This window comes from Bidens hawaiensis, unplaced genomic scaffold (genome assembly GCF_021521415.1).
Source record: "Bidens hawaiensis isolate Kalapana, Puna unplaced genomic scaffold, B.hawaiensis_p1.1 tig00020951_1, whole genome shotgun sequence".
Lineage (NCBI taxonomy): Eukaryota > Viridiplantae > Streptophyta > Magnoliopsida > Asterales > Asteraceae > Bidens > Bidens hawaiensis.
Genome location: NW_027493238.1, coordinates 42931 through 56899, shown reverse-complemented (window position 1 = coordinate 56899; position 13969 = coordinate 42931). Strand labels below are relative to the sequence as shown.

Here is a 13969-nt window from a genome sequence, read left to right as displayed (position 1 = left end):
GAATAAAAAGCTTTCAGTTGACCAAAAACATTTGATAAAACTTAATCGGTAATTGACTTTTCATATTTTCTTTCTTTAACTATATGTATTCGAAAACAAAAGTTTTAATATAGTGTTGTAACCTAGACGAACAAGTTGTTGTATCCATTCAAGATCGGTTTATTAAAAACACCAACCAAAACGACATGATCTTGAACTCAAACCTAAGCTTAACTAGTCTCACAAACTTAAACAAATCCGCTAGTAATATAGTAATGATTTAATAAGCATTTCAGCCAACTTTCTGTCATTGCATACATATTAATGCCCGCCAAACACCAAAATTCGAACAAATATGCAACATCCAGTATATAGAAAGGTAATAAATTAATTGTTCCGTGGTAATAAATGATGAGTTATAAAATCAGTTTCGTATGTTGATTTTTAATCGATTAAAAATGGTAAGGGTCGGCTAACCATTTTGCAATTAGGGTTTATGGTGTTATTGAAGACGCGTTACGAGATTGATTCAAGATAGATATGAAATAATCTATAGCCCAAAAGATCCAATATAGCTAGCTTCATAATTAAGACAAATTGTTACTTCACACGTATGATACAATTATGACAAGAAACAACAACCAATATCTAAAATCATCGTTGATTCACATACAAATTGTTACCTCCCACGTAGATTTTGATGACCAAATTTAGGGGAGTGTATTCTAGTTAATTCAATGCACTACTTTTATCATGGATATGACCTTGCATTGATGTGATACTTACACGTTACGTTCACATAAAGATTATGTGAGCGCGTGAGAATTATCCGTCTTCACTATTAGCTAATAACACTATCTAATCTAGAAAGCATATTATTGTAATTTATCAGAAGTTGATTTTGGGTTGAAGTTTGAACTTTGCTAATCAGTTATTTAATCAAGAGCACAAGTTTGATTCATCTTCGAGAACAATGATAAAACACAAAAGTTATCATTAGAATCACCAAGTCCAATTAACTATCAAAGAATGTTTACAACTGAAGAAACACTAACCGGACCCCGGACAGATTACTGGTAACCTGGGGGTTGGAGAGATGTTTCCCACGAGGGGTTAGACCCTTGGAAGATGGTTCTTCTGATAACCTGCAAAACAGACACCGTGAGCTCGTCACTGAGAAGGGGGGGGGGTTCCTCCTTGTGACCACCCTCCGGCGTGAGAATCAGACTAGATTGCTCTTTAAATATAAAAGTATATTAAGAGATTGCTAGAGCAGATATCAGGTATATTATGATGATAATGTAAGATATGTTGTTTTTAGATGATCATACCATTTGGGGTATTTATAGCCGAAGGTAGGTTTCCAAGGAGGTATGGCCGGCTGCAACAGTGTTCCTGTTCATCAACAGTAGCCTACGCACGTGCCCTGCTGGTAGTTGGTGGGTAGGCAGCGGCTGATAGCGACCAGGCCTGCTGTATACTATTCCCTTTCCACCAACTGCCGGCTACGCACGTGGTATGACAGTAGTTAGTGAGTAGGCAGCGGCTTAATAGTGATATAGTACAGGAGCATGCTGCTCGCCATACTGTATCAGCGAGCTGTCGTATCCTTGATCAGATCTTTCGCCCATACCTCGTCAGGTACAGTAAAAGGTCCTTCAGTATACAGACTGGCTTATTTGGGCGGGAGTATTCCCCCTCCCGCCTCTGTGCGGGATTGCTCCCGGCTTTGCTCATTCCTTCAGGTGACACTGAATGATCGAGAGCTAAGTACCTAGTGCGTGTAGCCATGCTGCGCGGGTGGCCTTCCCTCATGGCTTGTATCCGAGGCTGCGGGAACAGGCGGAGTCCACCATGGGAGGCATTTCCTGCGGGACCAGCTTGCATACTGCGCGTAAGGACGTCACGTCTCTGAGCATGGTTGGTCCTGCGGATCCAGTTGGTCTCTGCGCAGACGTCCCTGTTTAAGGTGAGTCTTGCGGGTCCAACTGGGCTCTGCTGGGACCTACCTCTTCAACAACTTTACATTAGGGTCTCTGTTTCATGGATTTGTATGTGATTTCCAAGCTAATTAAACTACATATGATTCTCTAGAGATGATTACAAATATTGCATAAATATATAGACAAGAAAAGACAAGTTGCATCGCATTGTGACTTGATCCTTCCTTTATGTGGCACGCAATCTCTAACGACAATATTCTTATCGACAGGAGCATCTTCATTAGTAATAAATCGCTCACACATAGCAACTTAATTTACATTAGTTGTAATGTCTTCACCATTATTAAGGTGTGTATTGAGTGTCTTCATAGCACCTTCGAGCATTAGACCATCTGACTTCTATTAAATGGCATTTGGCCTAATGGTGTAATAAATGTTTCATTCTTTTTAAAGGTGGAGAGTTTAAATCTCATAGTTTAGTAGTTTTCATCACTACATACCAGTATGAGTAGTAGATCTATACAGAATTATATATTAGTTAACTATTTCTCGATTGTCTGTTTAAAATACCATTCCATATATCGATCATCGATTATTAAAATAAATATTAATATATTTGTTGTATAAACTCTATATACGAAGAAATTAATCCCACGGAGATGACGTGAGTTTGGAGGTTTGATGACTTGTAAGGTAGGTTTATAAAAAGTGTTTGCTAGTGACACGTACCTACCTTTGCGTGTGTAACATGATGTTCGGTTTCTTTACTTTATTGTCTTTCTTCACATGTAGGCATGTAGCAAGCAATTAATATTTAATACATATTTTAAATATATATAAACAAAACATCCAAATATTTTCTAAAGTCACAAAATTGATTTATTTGTAAATAGAGACTTCTTGTACACTTAACTCGATAGCCTTAAACGGGTTATAACATCTCATGTAATTAAAAATTTATCTCAACAGATATTTGATATGAAAATCTATCAAATATGGATATACTAAAAATAGTATCAAAGATATTATTTATACTAAGAAACTATTTTATAATAAAAAATAAGCGGGTCATGAGTCTCACCAAACTCAAATAATCTTTAAACCGGGTTATAACATCTTATTTATTTATTAAACCATTTCATTATCAAACCCTAAGTATATTGTTAACAAACTAACAATAAATAAAATTAAAACTCAAAAAAATATAGACATAATTACAAATTTTGTTCTTTAAAAAAAGCCAAATTACGGTTCGTATCATTTTTTTAGTTTCCTTGCAGGCGGTGTCCTTTAAACATTTTTTTCCTACACGTTACGTCCTTTACGCTAACTGGGTTAGAAAAACTCAGTTAAATACCCTCACGTGAGACGCATGTGAGGGCACTTTTGTCTTTTCGTCTGTACCTGCAAATTTATAACACCTTTCCCCTCATTTCTCTCTTCTTTCTCTCTTTACGCCACCACCATCACCACACCATCACCATATCACAACCACTCCGGCCACCATACCCCCACCCACCCGTTGAAGATTCCATTCCATTCCCACCGCCGCCGTCAACCACCCATCTACAACCACCACCACCCCGGTCAACTCTCCATTAAACCTCCTGGTCGAAACCCGGCCACCACCACCACCGAATCCGGCCACCTCCAACCCATCCACCACCGGATCTGGCCACCTCCAACCCATCCACCACCGGATCCGGCCAACTCCAACCCATTTTGCCTCTACCTCCACCACCACCGGATCCGACCACCTACCCATTTCGCCTCTACCTCCATCACCACCAAATCATTAACCCTAGAAACCCTAGATCTCAAACCCACCAAATCACCCAATTTCTCTAACTCCGGCGACAATCCAACACTGACCCACGAAACCCACACCCTCAATTCCCACCACCACCTCCGCCGCCGCCGTAAACCCACCGGATACCCTGTTGGATATCCATGAGCAGATCCGCCGCCGTAAACCCACCGTAAACCCGTCGCACCACCTTCTTAAACAGAGACAGGTTCCTCTGTAGCAAATTAAGCCTGAACTCCCTTAGGATCTGCCGGGCCCCAGCAGTGACAATGACAAGATCAGACCCAACGATATTGGAGTAGTCAACGGAGGCGGTGATGTTGGTACGAGGAAGGAAGGCGGCGGTGTGTTGGAGGTCGAGCATCTCACCTCGGTGCTTGTCGGCGTTGACTTGGGTTAGGATGGTCTATGCGATGGCTTGGGTTAGGATGGTCTGTGCTACAAGGGTGAGGAGTAGAGAGATCAGAAAAAAACGAGAAGAGAGAGAGAGAGTATATCTTTTTATTTTTTACAATAATATATTTGAAACACTCCGTTGAAAAGACCAATATAACCTCACATGCGTCTCACGTGAGGGTATTTAACTGAGTTTTTCTAACCCAGTTAGCGTAAAGGACGTAACGTGTAGGAAAAAAATGTTTAAAGGACACCGCCTGCCAGGAAACTAAAAAAAGGACACGAACTGTAATTTGGCTTTTTTTAAATGATAAAATTTGTAATTCTGTCAAAAATATATAAATATTAGAAACGAATAATGTAAAACAACCCCCGTAATATGGGGGTAAAAACTAAGAAAAAAAAACTAAGTAACCAACATTAATTTCAGATTGTTATTCGTTAATGTTGGTTACTTAGCTTGAAACATGTAAGATTATTATCGTCATTATAACAATTCTTAGGGACCGCGTTGCTGTATTTAATGATATTGAGCAAAATGACTGTTAAGAAAATCGCAAGCAAAATTTATTGTGATGTGAATAATTTTTCTCATTTAGAATAAGAGAGAATAGTGAATTTCATAAGTTATAGAAAAAAGTTCTAACTTTTACATATACAAAAATGATAAAACTTATTTGTGTTTGACAGTAGCATTCAATATTCAAAATCAGATGCAATCTGACAGGTAACATTCAATTGGGCAATCATTGATAATTCGCAAGCAATATCATTTGTTGCAGGAGATTTGATTTGGTTTCAATTAATAGCAGCATATATATGGTTGAGGAGGAAGATAGATATAAATGTCGCATTTCCTTCATTGTTGCTGATTTTCAATTTTTGTTAATTTCCTTGACAACTCAATCAGATTAGAAACTTTAAGGATGTGTATGATGACAGTATTTACTATTTTTAGTGCATTATAAAGTTTACTTCTTTGACTATTCACTGATTTGAGATTATTGAATGATTATACTATGTATTCTGATTAAGTGGCTTCCACTAATCTTATGAATGCTCACTTCTTCTAGAAACGGGTTCAGCAATTTTTGTTTCATTTGAAAGGCAAGGTCGATTAAAAAAAACACACACCGGAACAAAACCAAGATTACATAATAACTAACAGGTTTTTACGTCATGTTATCCAATTCAAGCGAAATTTACAATTACGAGACGAGAACCACAAAAAAGAAACCGGCACAGTCGAATCAAACATAGTATCTATGGGGTCGATTTGTGAGCCATAAATCACAATCATTCCGAACTCTCTAGATAATCCATGATGTAGTATTTGGGATAGACTAATTCGTAATATTTGGTTTTATTTTTTGAAAATTAACGTCAATAGCTCAGGATTCTCATTTCAAATTTCATACTCTTCAGCCTCTTCTATAACTTGACTATGAATCATTTATTTTATATTTTTGTTAAATTCCGATATATCATAGAAAGTTATTACTATTTCCTGTGCTTCCCGTAAATAGTTATTCATGTTGTGGGCGTGCCGGAGTGGTTATCGGGCATGACTAGAAATCATGTGGGCTTCGCCCGCGCAGGTTCGAATCCTGCCGCTCACGTTTTGATTTTTTTTTAATTCATTTTCAGTTATTTTTTGAGCAGACTCATGAATAAAACTAATACAATACTGATCTTGATCTCAGTCAGAGTTCGTAAGTTTAATTCATTTGATGCAAAAAAGTCGAAAGAAATTAATAGCGGAGTTTGGAGCGATGGTGGTTACCCAAGAAAGCTAGTTGGGCTCAGAGCCTCTTGAGGAACGATTTAAAATGCTCTTATATCTTTAGAAAAAGTTGCTGATCAAATATTCAAGATTTTGAATGGTAGGATATGTGCTAGATATAGCATTCAAAAGTTTTGGCACTTGACTGTATCAACCAAAAAAAAACATTTAAGGAGATTGGCATGCACCAAAGCCCATAATTGGTAGATTCGTTTGGAGTTTTGTCGGAGGAACTTTGTAGACGAGCTGATACTATACCGATATTCCTACTTGTTTAGGTCTAGACAAGCGACCAAGCATACTCAAAGTACTATCAAATAGATTATTTGATAAGAGCGAGAAACAAAGGATGTTCCGAGATGATGAGATGCTCAAGATTCACTTGTATGTCTTGAACTATATATATGGTCAACCTATTTTTTCACCTTGTAGAACTGTTCACCTTGGTTCTCCTTTATACCTTGCTTGAAGTGATTTATCAATTTCACATTGAGTACCAATCATTTTAATTTATTAATATCAAAATGTTGAAGCATTATACAATTTTATAGAACTCTTTTATTCATCTTCTACTCAGAAACATAGATATTTCCATTGTGATTTGTGAGCTAAAGCTCCATCCTATGGGCGTGCCGGAGTTGTTGTCGGGCATGACTAGAACGATTAACATCTATATTTATATTGATGTTCTTTCAAAGAAATCTAGATTATGTTATTATATAAATCATGTGATTTAAAAGCATTAAAAAGAATTGGCCTTTAAATGGGCCTAAAAGCCCAAACCATCACTTTCTTTATAGATAAGCCGGCCTGCATACATTTACTTTGGTAACTGTCCTAAGACAAATAATCTATAACCGAAACCGGTAGTCCGGTACTATACCAAAGTGGGCCGAACAAACAAAACATACAACTTAATTTTAATAATTATGATACCAAACAAAGTACCTTTTTAGATCTAGTTTTAAACACCAAACTGAATATAATCAGCTTTTAGTGTGGTCTGATTTTTGGTTTTGTGTGCTTTGTCATTATCTCACCCCTAATGAACAAACATTAGGAAAACAACAATGGATGTTAATCTTGATGCTCGAATCCAATGTTATATATAATAAATATATATAGTTAGGATATTTTAAGAACTTCTATGAGGTATGAGGTCGTAGGAACTTTGAGAATCACCAAAAAAACATGTTTACAATAAAAGAAGAAAATTTTGGAAGATCTTCTATAGACTTGTAGGAATATTTATGCCAAAAATAAATTTAAAAAACATTGAGAGATTTTATTTTATAAAAAATCGACAAAAAATACCATTTTCGCATGTTACATGCATTTTTACATAGGCTGTTACGTATGTAACATGCTGAAAACGGGGATTTTTGTCAAAAAAAATAAATAACTATCTTGATATCTTTTTTTTTTTTACAAAAATACCCTAAAAGTCTTAGAAGCTCTTCCAATTTTATTTTATTTTATTTTAAAAAACATGTTTTATGTGTCTCATGACGTTCTCAAAAGAACCTTGGACCTATATATATAAATGGGTGAGCTATTATACAATAACCCCTATCATATAAAAAGGTACGAGTGAACACCCACCATTGATTTCAATTTAAAACAACGCGATGGCCTAAACATAAATAACAAAGGAATCAACGCATTGATATATTTGTAAATATGGACCTAAATCACGCATGAAGTGCAATAATTTCGCATGAAGAAAAATAACCATGCATGAAAAAGTGATCACGGATGGAGAAATATTATTGCCCATGGAAATATAATCACACAAGAAGTAAATAATTACTTATGATGTAAAATTAATTACACATTAAGTAAAATAATAAAGCATGAACATACACATGTTATGTGCACAACACATCTTAGTTTTTTTAAAAGCAACCGAACTTCACCGATGGCAACCCATAACCGACGGTAAACTGATCATTTGGTTATGATTGTGGTTAAGCAATTTTCTATAACTGTAGCTTGATTATGGTTATGGTTAAGCCTCCATAACCGAACTAGACCGACTTTGCACACCTATGCATAAAGCACTAAATAAATTTGTTTATAACAAGAACGTTCTTAAACTTAAAAGGTAGAGAACAATATTCAATAGAAAGATGAAAAGGAAAATTCCAATTTAATTTCTGTTTTTGTTTCTCCGAATCTTTATGTTCATACACAACACTAATTATACACTTTGTTTGTCACCCCTACTTCGTTTTAGTGTGGTTTTGTGGCACCAAATTTCCTTTTTCTTTGACCTAGCCAAAATCCAAAAGAATCCAAATTGGTACATCTATCGAGTGGGTTAGTCTTACATTAACTTTAACTGTTTAACTATATTGAAAACGGTAAAAACTTTAATTTATATTAAATATTATTTAGGGTTATTTCAAAATTAAGAGTCATTGTGGTTATACTTTGAGTCTTTTACCTTTCAAATAAATTAGGCTGAATTTGAAATACTTGGCCAAATTTTCAATATAAAACTATAGTTACTTTCTAAGAAATCGAACACAGTTTAGTTTTTCATTCTCGGTTTGCTTTATCTCCAAAACCAAACCTTTTGTTTTGTATTTGGAATCCAACTCGATGTAAATCAATACCCAATCTGCCAGTCATATACATGTGATGTGTCTTAGATCATCCGTAGTGGTGGCCTTATTATGACGTTTTGAAGTCATAATGTCTGGAAACACCGTCCCCCAGGCATTATGGGTGGCGTTTTAAGCGGACATTTGGGTGGCATTATGTACATTCTTGCAAGGGACCATGCTTTGAGGAGAGAGAGAGAGAGGAGGAGGAGGAGGAAAAAAATAATGATTGTGTGAAAGTTATGGGCATTTTCTCGCTACACTTGATTTTTGCAAAATTTTGAAATGCCGACTAAACGTCACATGACGTAAAATCCATGGGTTTGCCTAGTTTTGACTACGAATGGTTTTACCATAGTATTTATGAAACTTATTAAACAAAAAATTAAGCCAAACTTTTAAAGAAAAATACATGTGATTTGAGATTTAGACATATATGTTTGGTTTTATATTAAAAAAACATTTAAAAGTTTTTTCACGTATTTAAAATGATGAAATAAGGAAAAAAATCATCAATTCATATATATGTTTTTGTTCCTTTTCACGAAACTAACGTGATTTTGATGTTTAAGTGGCACTCAAATTAGTTTGATTGTCGATTACCCTAAATCAATAATCTAGAATTATTCTTACACTTTTTAAACATCATTGTATTTTTAACATAAATTAAACGCAAGCAGTCCGCTACAAAGCGAATTTTGCCTAAAAAGCGTATACGAATTTAACCCATCTCATAGATTTGATGATCAAGGTACTTATGATGAAGAGAGTGAGTTTGTTAAAACACTTAAACACACATCACATATATTTTTTTGTAGTACTTACCATATTCAGTATTATTATAATTTTGTAACTAAAGTTCGATTCCTGTTCCATCATTTAGTTTTGACGGCACCAGGTTATAATAAGAGACTATGCGAGTAGGTGACGTTTATTAGTTAGATCATTGAATTGAACGAATTTAATCTCATCGCACTGCCGTGCCATCAAACAAGTATTCACGGACGTTAGCCTTAACTGAGATAAGCACATCCCAGCATGGTAAAAGCTCATTTAAAACATCCGTTGACGGCTAATAAAAAAAAGTTGGGATACATTTTGATCATGTATAACAACATATAACATGAAAATGAAGAGATAAATGCTTTACATAACATAAAAAACCAAAAAATAAAATGCCGTTGAAAGTAAACGTTGCTTAACGCCACGGCACCTCTTCTCACGTTACCTCCACTCCACACACACTTTCTCTTTTATTTTAAAACCCATCACTTCACTTCACTTCCATTCTCTCCGTCGGTGATCCTTAATTTACTTCCACTCCACATGGATGATTCATATTCATATTCATACTCAAACTCTATCACCGCCACCCTCCTTCTCATCCAATCCGACACCCACGACGATCCTCTTTCCAAAATCCAAGCCGCTAAAGATATCCGTCGCCTCACCAAAACATCCCACCGATGCCGTCGTATGTTTTCCGAAGCCATACCATCCCTCGTTTCCATGCTGCGGTACCCCTCTCTCGATGCCAAAGCCGCCGCTCTCCTCGCTCTACTTAACCTTGCCGTCCGGGATGAGACGTAAGTTATTGGATTTTAATAATTCAAACTAGAACCCATATTTCAATAATAAATTATATTAGTCTCTTCGATAATAATTTTAACTTTCACTTTTTACTGCTAACATAGTTACCTTTTAATATTCCAAACTACCCTATAATAATATTAACTTTCACTTTTGTCCTGTAGTATAATTATTATAAATTTATACTAAAATTAAGCTTGTTTTTAATTTTGTTATTAAGTATAAATCTGTGATGATTATGCTATGCTGTGGGATTGGTATTGTGAAAATTAGGATCATGGGATTATTTAAATCGAATTTTATTATTATTATTATTATTATTATATTTTGAAATTTGATATGATGACAGTTTTTGATATAGATTTGAATTAAATAATTGTTGTATGATTTGGAGTGTGGTTTGTGTCATTTCTGTGCTTATATGTTCATCTTTTTGCCTCGGATTCATCAATTTAAAAAAAAAGGTGAAGACAGTGATATTATATTATTGTGTTTATGGTTTCGCTTTTTCATCAATCAGTGGTGTTTTGATTGGCCACTTGAAAAGATGAAATAGATCAAATGATTCAAATATGTGAGAATCTGTTTACATATATTAGCAGTTAAGTTTGATTGCTTCAGAAAGTAATCTTTTTTTTTTCAGTTGATTGATTCAATTTGAAGTTATATTATGGTGGTGGTGGTGGTTATTTTGGAGACTTGTTTATGTCGTTTTCGACTTTTCGGGGTCCTGCTTCTACGTGGCTAAGTTTTCTTCCTAGGATTCATTTATGTACTGTTGAAGAAAGGTATATGTTAGTTGAAAGTTGAAACCAAATTAAAATAACACTAAATTGTTTTTACTTAAATGAACATTTACAATGAGATTGAAATGAATCTTTATACTCGAGAAACTTAGTTTCGCGAGAAGTTTAGAAAACTCATCGGGCCCACGAGTAACTGATAACCATCATTGTGTTGATTCGGTAGAAATATTATGATTGAATCTGCTTAAGTGGACGTCTATCAGGCCATGTGCGTGTGTATAACATGAATGTGCGTGTGTGTCGCCTTGACATTTATTGAAACATTGTATTTAATATGTGCAAATGTGCGTGTGTAAGACGCGTTCGGGTGTATGTGTCACCTTGACATATGTTCATATAACCTTGACTGATCATATAGCGTTACAACCGTTGCATTTAATACGTGTACAGTAGATTAACATGTTTGTACACCTGATGCTTTATAATTGGGCATGGTATCTGATGCTTTTATGATATGGATAATGTTTATCTTTTGTGGTGGGGTGTCTCATGCTTCTTGTTATGCTTTTACTCACTTGTCACTCTTTCTTTTCTTTTAGGCCTTTCATGGTTTTTCTTTTATTTCTTTTCTTTTCACCTTTGTGTTTTATCTTCTACATCAAGCTAATTATCCCATCACACGTCACACAACCTGCTAAACATATGTCTAAAGTTTACTTGTGTTCGGAGAAATTAAGATTAAACAGCCACTAAGTTGTAAAATCACATGTCACACAACCTGCTAAATATATGACTAAGAGAAATTAAGATTAAACAGCCACCAAGTTGTATTCTTGTTACAATTTCAAAGTTCAACTCTTTAAATGTCATTCCTTTATCTTGTTTTAGTTAAACAGGGGACCCACAATCACGCGTAGGCATGTACATGAACTGAATGTTTAATGAACCATTTGGAGGGAAGTTTGTTTGTGTTCGTTTATTTAATAAATTTTTTGTTCATCTAGTTAAACCAACGGACGTGAACAGATCTCTCGCTTGTTCGTTTATGTTCATGAATGTTTGTCAGTTTACGTTTGTCTAAGTTCGTTTGTGCATATAATCATTTAAATCTTTTAGGTTCGTTACAATTTAGTCTAGTTTCATGAAAAAAAAAAGAAAATATCACCCGTTACAATTGAATCCAGTTTTATTAATTTTTAGGTTCAATAGATTGATGTTCACGTTTTTCTTTTATAACCGATCGTCTATGTTCAGTTCGTTTCGTTTATCTGTTTCTTTTTTTTATGTCATATATTGTACAGAAACAAGATCAGTATTGTGGATGCTGGCGCATTAGAACCGATTCTCACTTTCTTCCAATTAGATAATTTAAGCATGGAAGAACACGCAACAGCTCTATTAGCCACACTATCCGCATCACCTGTAAAACGATTAACCATCGGTGCATCCGGTGCAGTCCCGTTCCTTGTACAAATCCTTAACCAGGGTACCCCCCAAGCCAAGATGGATGCAGTGATGGCTCTAACCAATCTCTCATCAGCAAAAGACAATCTTACCATCATCCTTAAATCCCAACCTATTCCTTACCTAGTAAACATCCTTAACCGCTCCAAAAAATCCTCAAAAATCTCAGAACGATGCACCGCGCTTCTGGAATCATTAGTTGGTTTTGAAGAAGGGCGAGTGTCTCTAACTAAACAAGAAGGCGGTGTGCTGGCAGTTGTTGAGGTTATTGAGCGTGGGTCCCCACAAAACCGTGAACACGCGGTTGGTACACTTTTGACTATGTGTGAAAGCGACCGGTGTAGATATAGAGAACCGATACTTAAAGAAGGCGTGATTCCCGGTTTGTTGGAGCTTACAGTTCAAGGTACCCCGAGTTGTCAAACTAAAGCGCACGCATTGCTTCGGTTATTGCGGGAGTCACCGTATCCGAGATCCGAACACGAGCCGGATACGCTTGAAAACATTGTGTGTGATATTATATCACAGATTGGAGGTGAGGAACAAGGTGGGAATGCAAAGAAGATGCTTGCGGATATGGTGCAAGTTAGCATGGAACAGAGCTTGAGACATTTGCAACAAAGGGCTTTGGTGTGCACTTCATCTGAGGTTTCTTTGAAATAAGGATGTGTCTGTTTTAATGTTCCATGAATATGGTTTATGGACATTTTGTGAGATCAAATATTGTTGTTATGTAGGGAAGCCAGTCCAGGCCTTTTGTGTTTGGTAGGTATCATGTGACTGGTAAATGTTGTGTCACTTGTGTGTTTAAAAAACTTTGTACATTTGATTAGTTTCTACAAGTCTTTTAAATAAATTATATATTTTGCAATTTGCATATAAAAGTATGTCATATGGCTTTTAGGATAGACAAGCTTGATATCATTCAAGGGGCATCACTAAAAGTTGCATTGAGTGGGGGAAAATGTCAAACTTTAACTGCACATTCTTGACCATTAACTTTGCTATGTTTCTAGACCAAGGATTTATTAGTGGACTTCTATGTCTCTTTTTGGTTTTAAGGGATTTAAAGAAAGGTAGGGGATTAATTTGTAAATACATATCATCAAGGATTTGTTATTAAGGGTGAGCGTAAACCGGGTAAGACCCGTGAGAACTGAGCTGGTTATTTGCAATAGGGTCGGTTCCTAGGTGTCCTAAGAATACCATTAACGGGCCCAAGTCTGGTCTCGCCGGTTTGATCATTTTCTTTTACATAAACCTGGTAAGACTTGCGAGACCCGAACCGATTAGACCCGGTTATTTACAATAGGGTCCCAGGTCTAGGTCCCCACCCAACCCCCCCCCCCCCCCCTATTTTGTTCTGACTTTGGCTGTATGAGAAACTTCAGTATTATATGTCACCTAATTATAGTTTTGTGTATGCAATTTTATAACAAATGAACATGAAAATTTTTGTACATCCACCTCACCTCTCTCAACAGATTGGCAACTTCACTTTATTCCCATGTTGACACCTCTTCTTATATCATGAATAAGGGCATCTTGTTATGATTCGCAATAGTTTTGCGATCCAACATCGAATTTGTACAAACACAAAAGAAGTGTATGCTGCTTACATGTACTTTTTTTCTTGTGGGATAACTGGAGTTAAA

General features: G+C 35.9%; 1 protein-coding gene and 1 non-coding gene across 2 annotated transcripts; both read left to right on the top strand.

The window, feature by feature from the left end:
- Nucleotides 1–5662: 5662 nt before the first annotated feature.
- Nucleotides 5663–5744, top strand: TRNAS-AGA (transfer RNA serine (anticodon AGA)). Its single transcript has one exon. It is a non-coding gene; the product is annotated as a tRNA-Ser (tRNA).
- Nucleotides 5745–9824: 4080 nt separating this feature from the next.
- Nucleotides 9825–13313, top strand: LOC143562383 (U-box domain-containing protein 45-like). The gene is made up of 2 exons (XM_077050204.1): nt 9825–10100; nt 12152–13313. The coding sequence occupies exons 1-2, from the start codon at nt 9841–9843 to the stop codon at nt 12975–12977; spliced, it is 1086 nt and encodes a 361-aa protein (XP_076906319.1). The 5' UTR covers nt 9825–9840; the 3' UTR covers nt 12978–13313.
- The last annotated feature ends 656 nt before the right edge of the window (nt 13314–13969 follow it).

What these genes read in the sequence shown, in the direction of transcription:
- LOC143562383 (XM_077050204.1), top strand. Translation starts at nt 9,841, where the DNA reads ATGGATGATTCATATTCATATTCATACTCAAACTCTATCACCGCCACC. An exon ending in CTTGCCGTCCGGGATGAGAC is followed by an intron (nt 10,101 to 12,151) that starts GTAAGTTATTGG and finishes TATATTGTACAG; the next exon opens with AAACAAGATCAGTATTGTGG.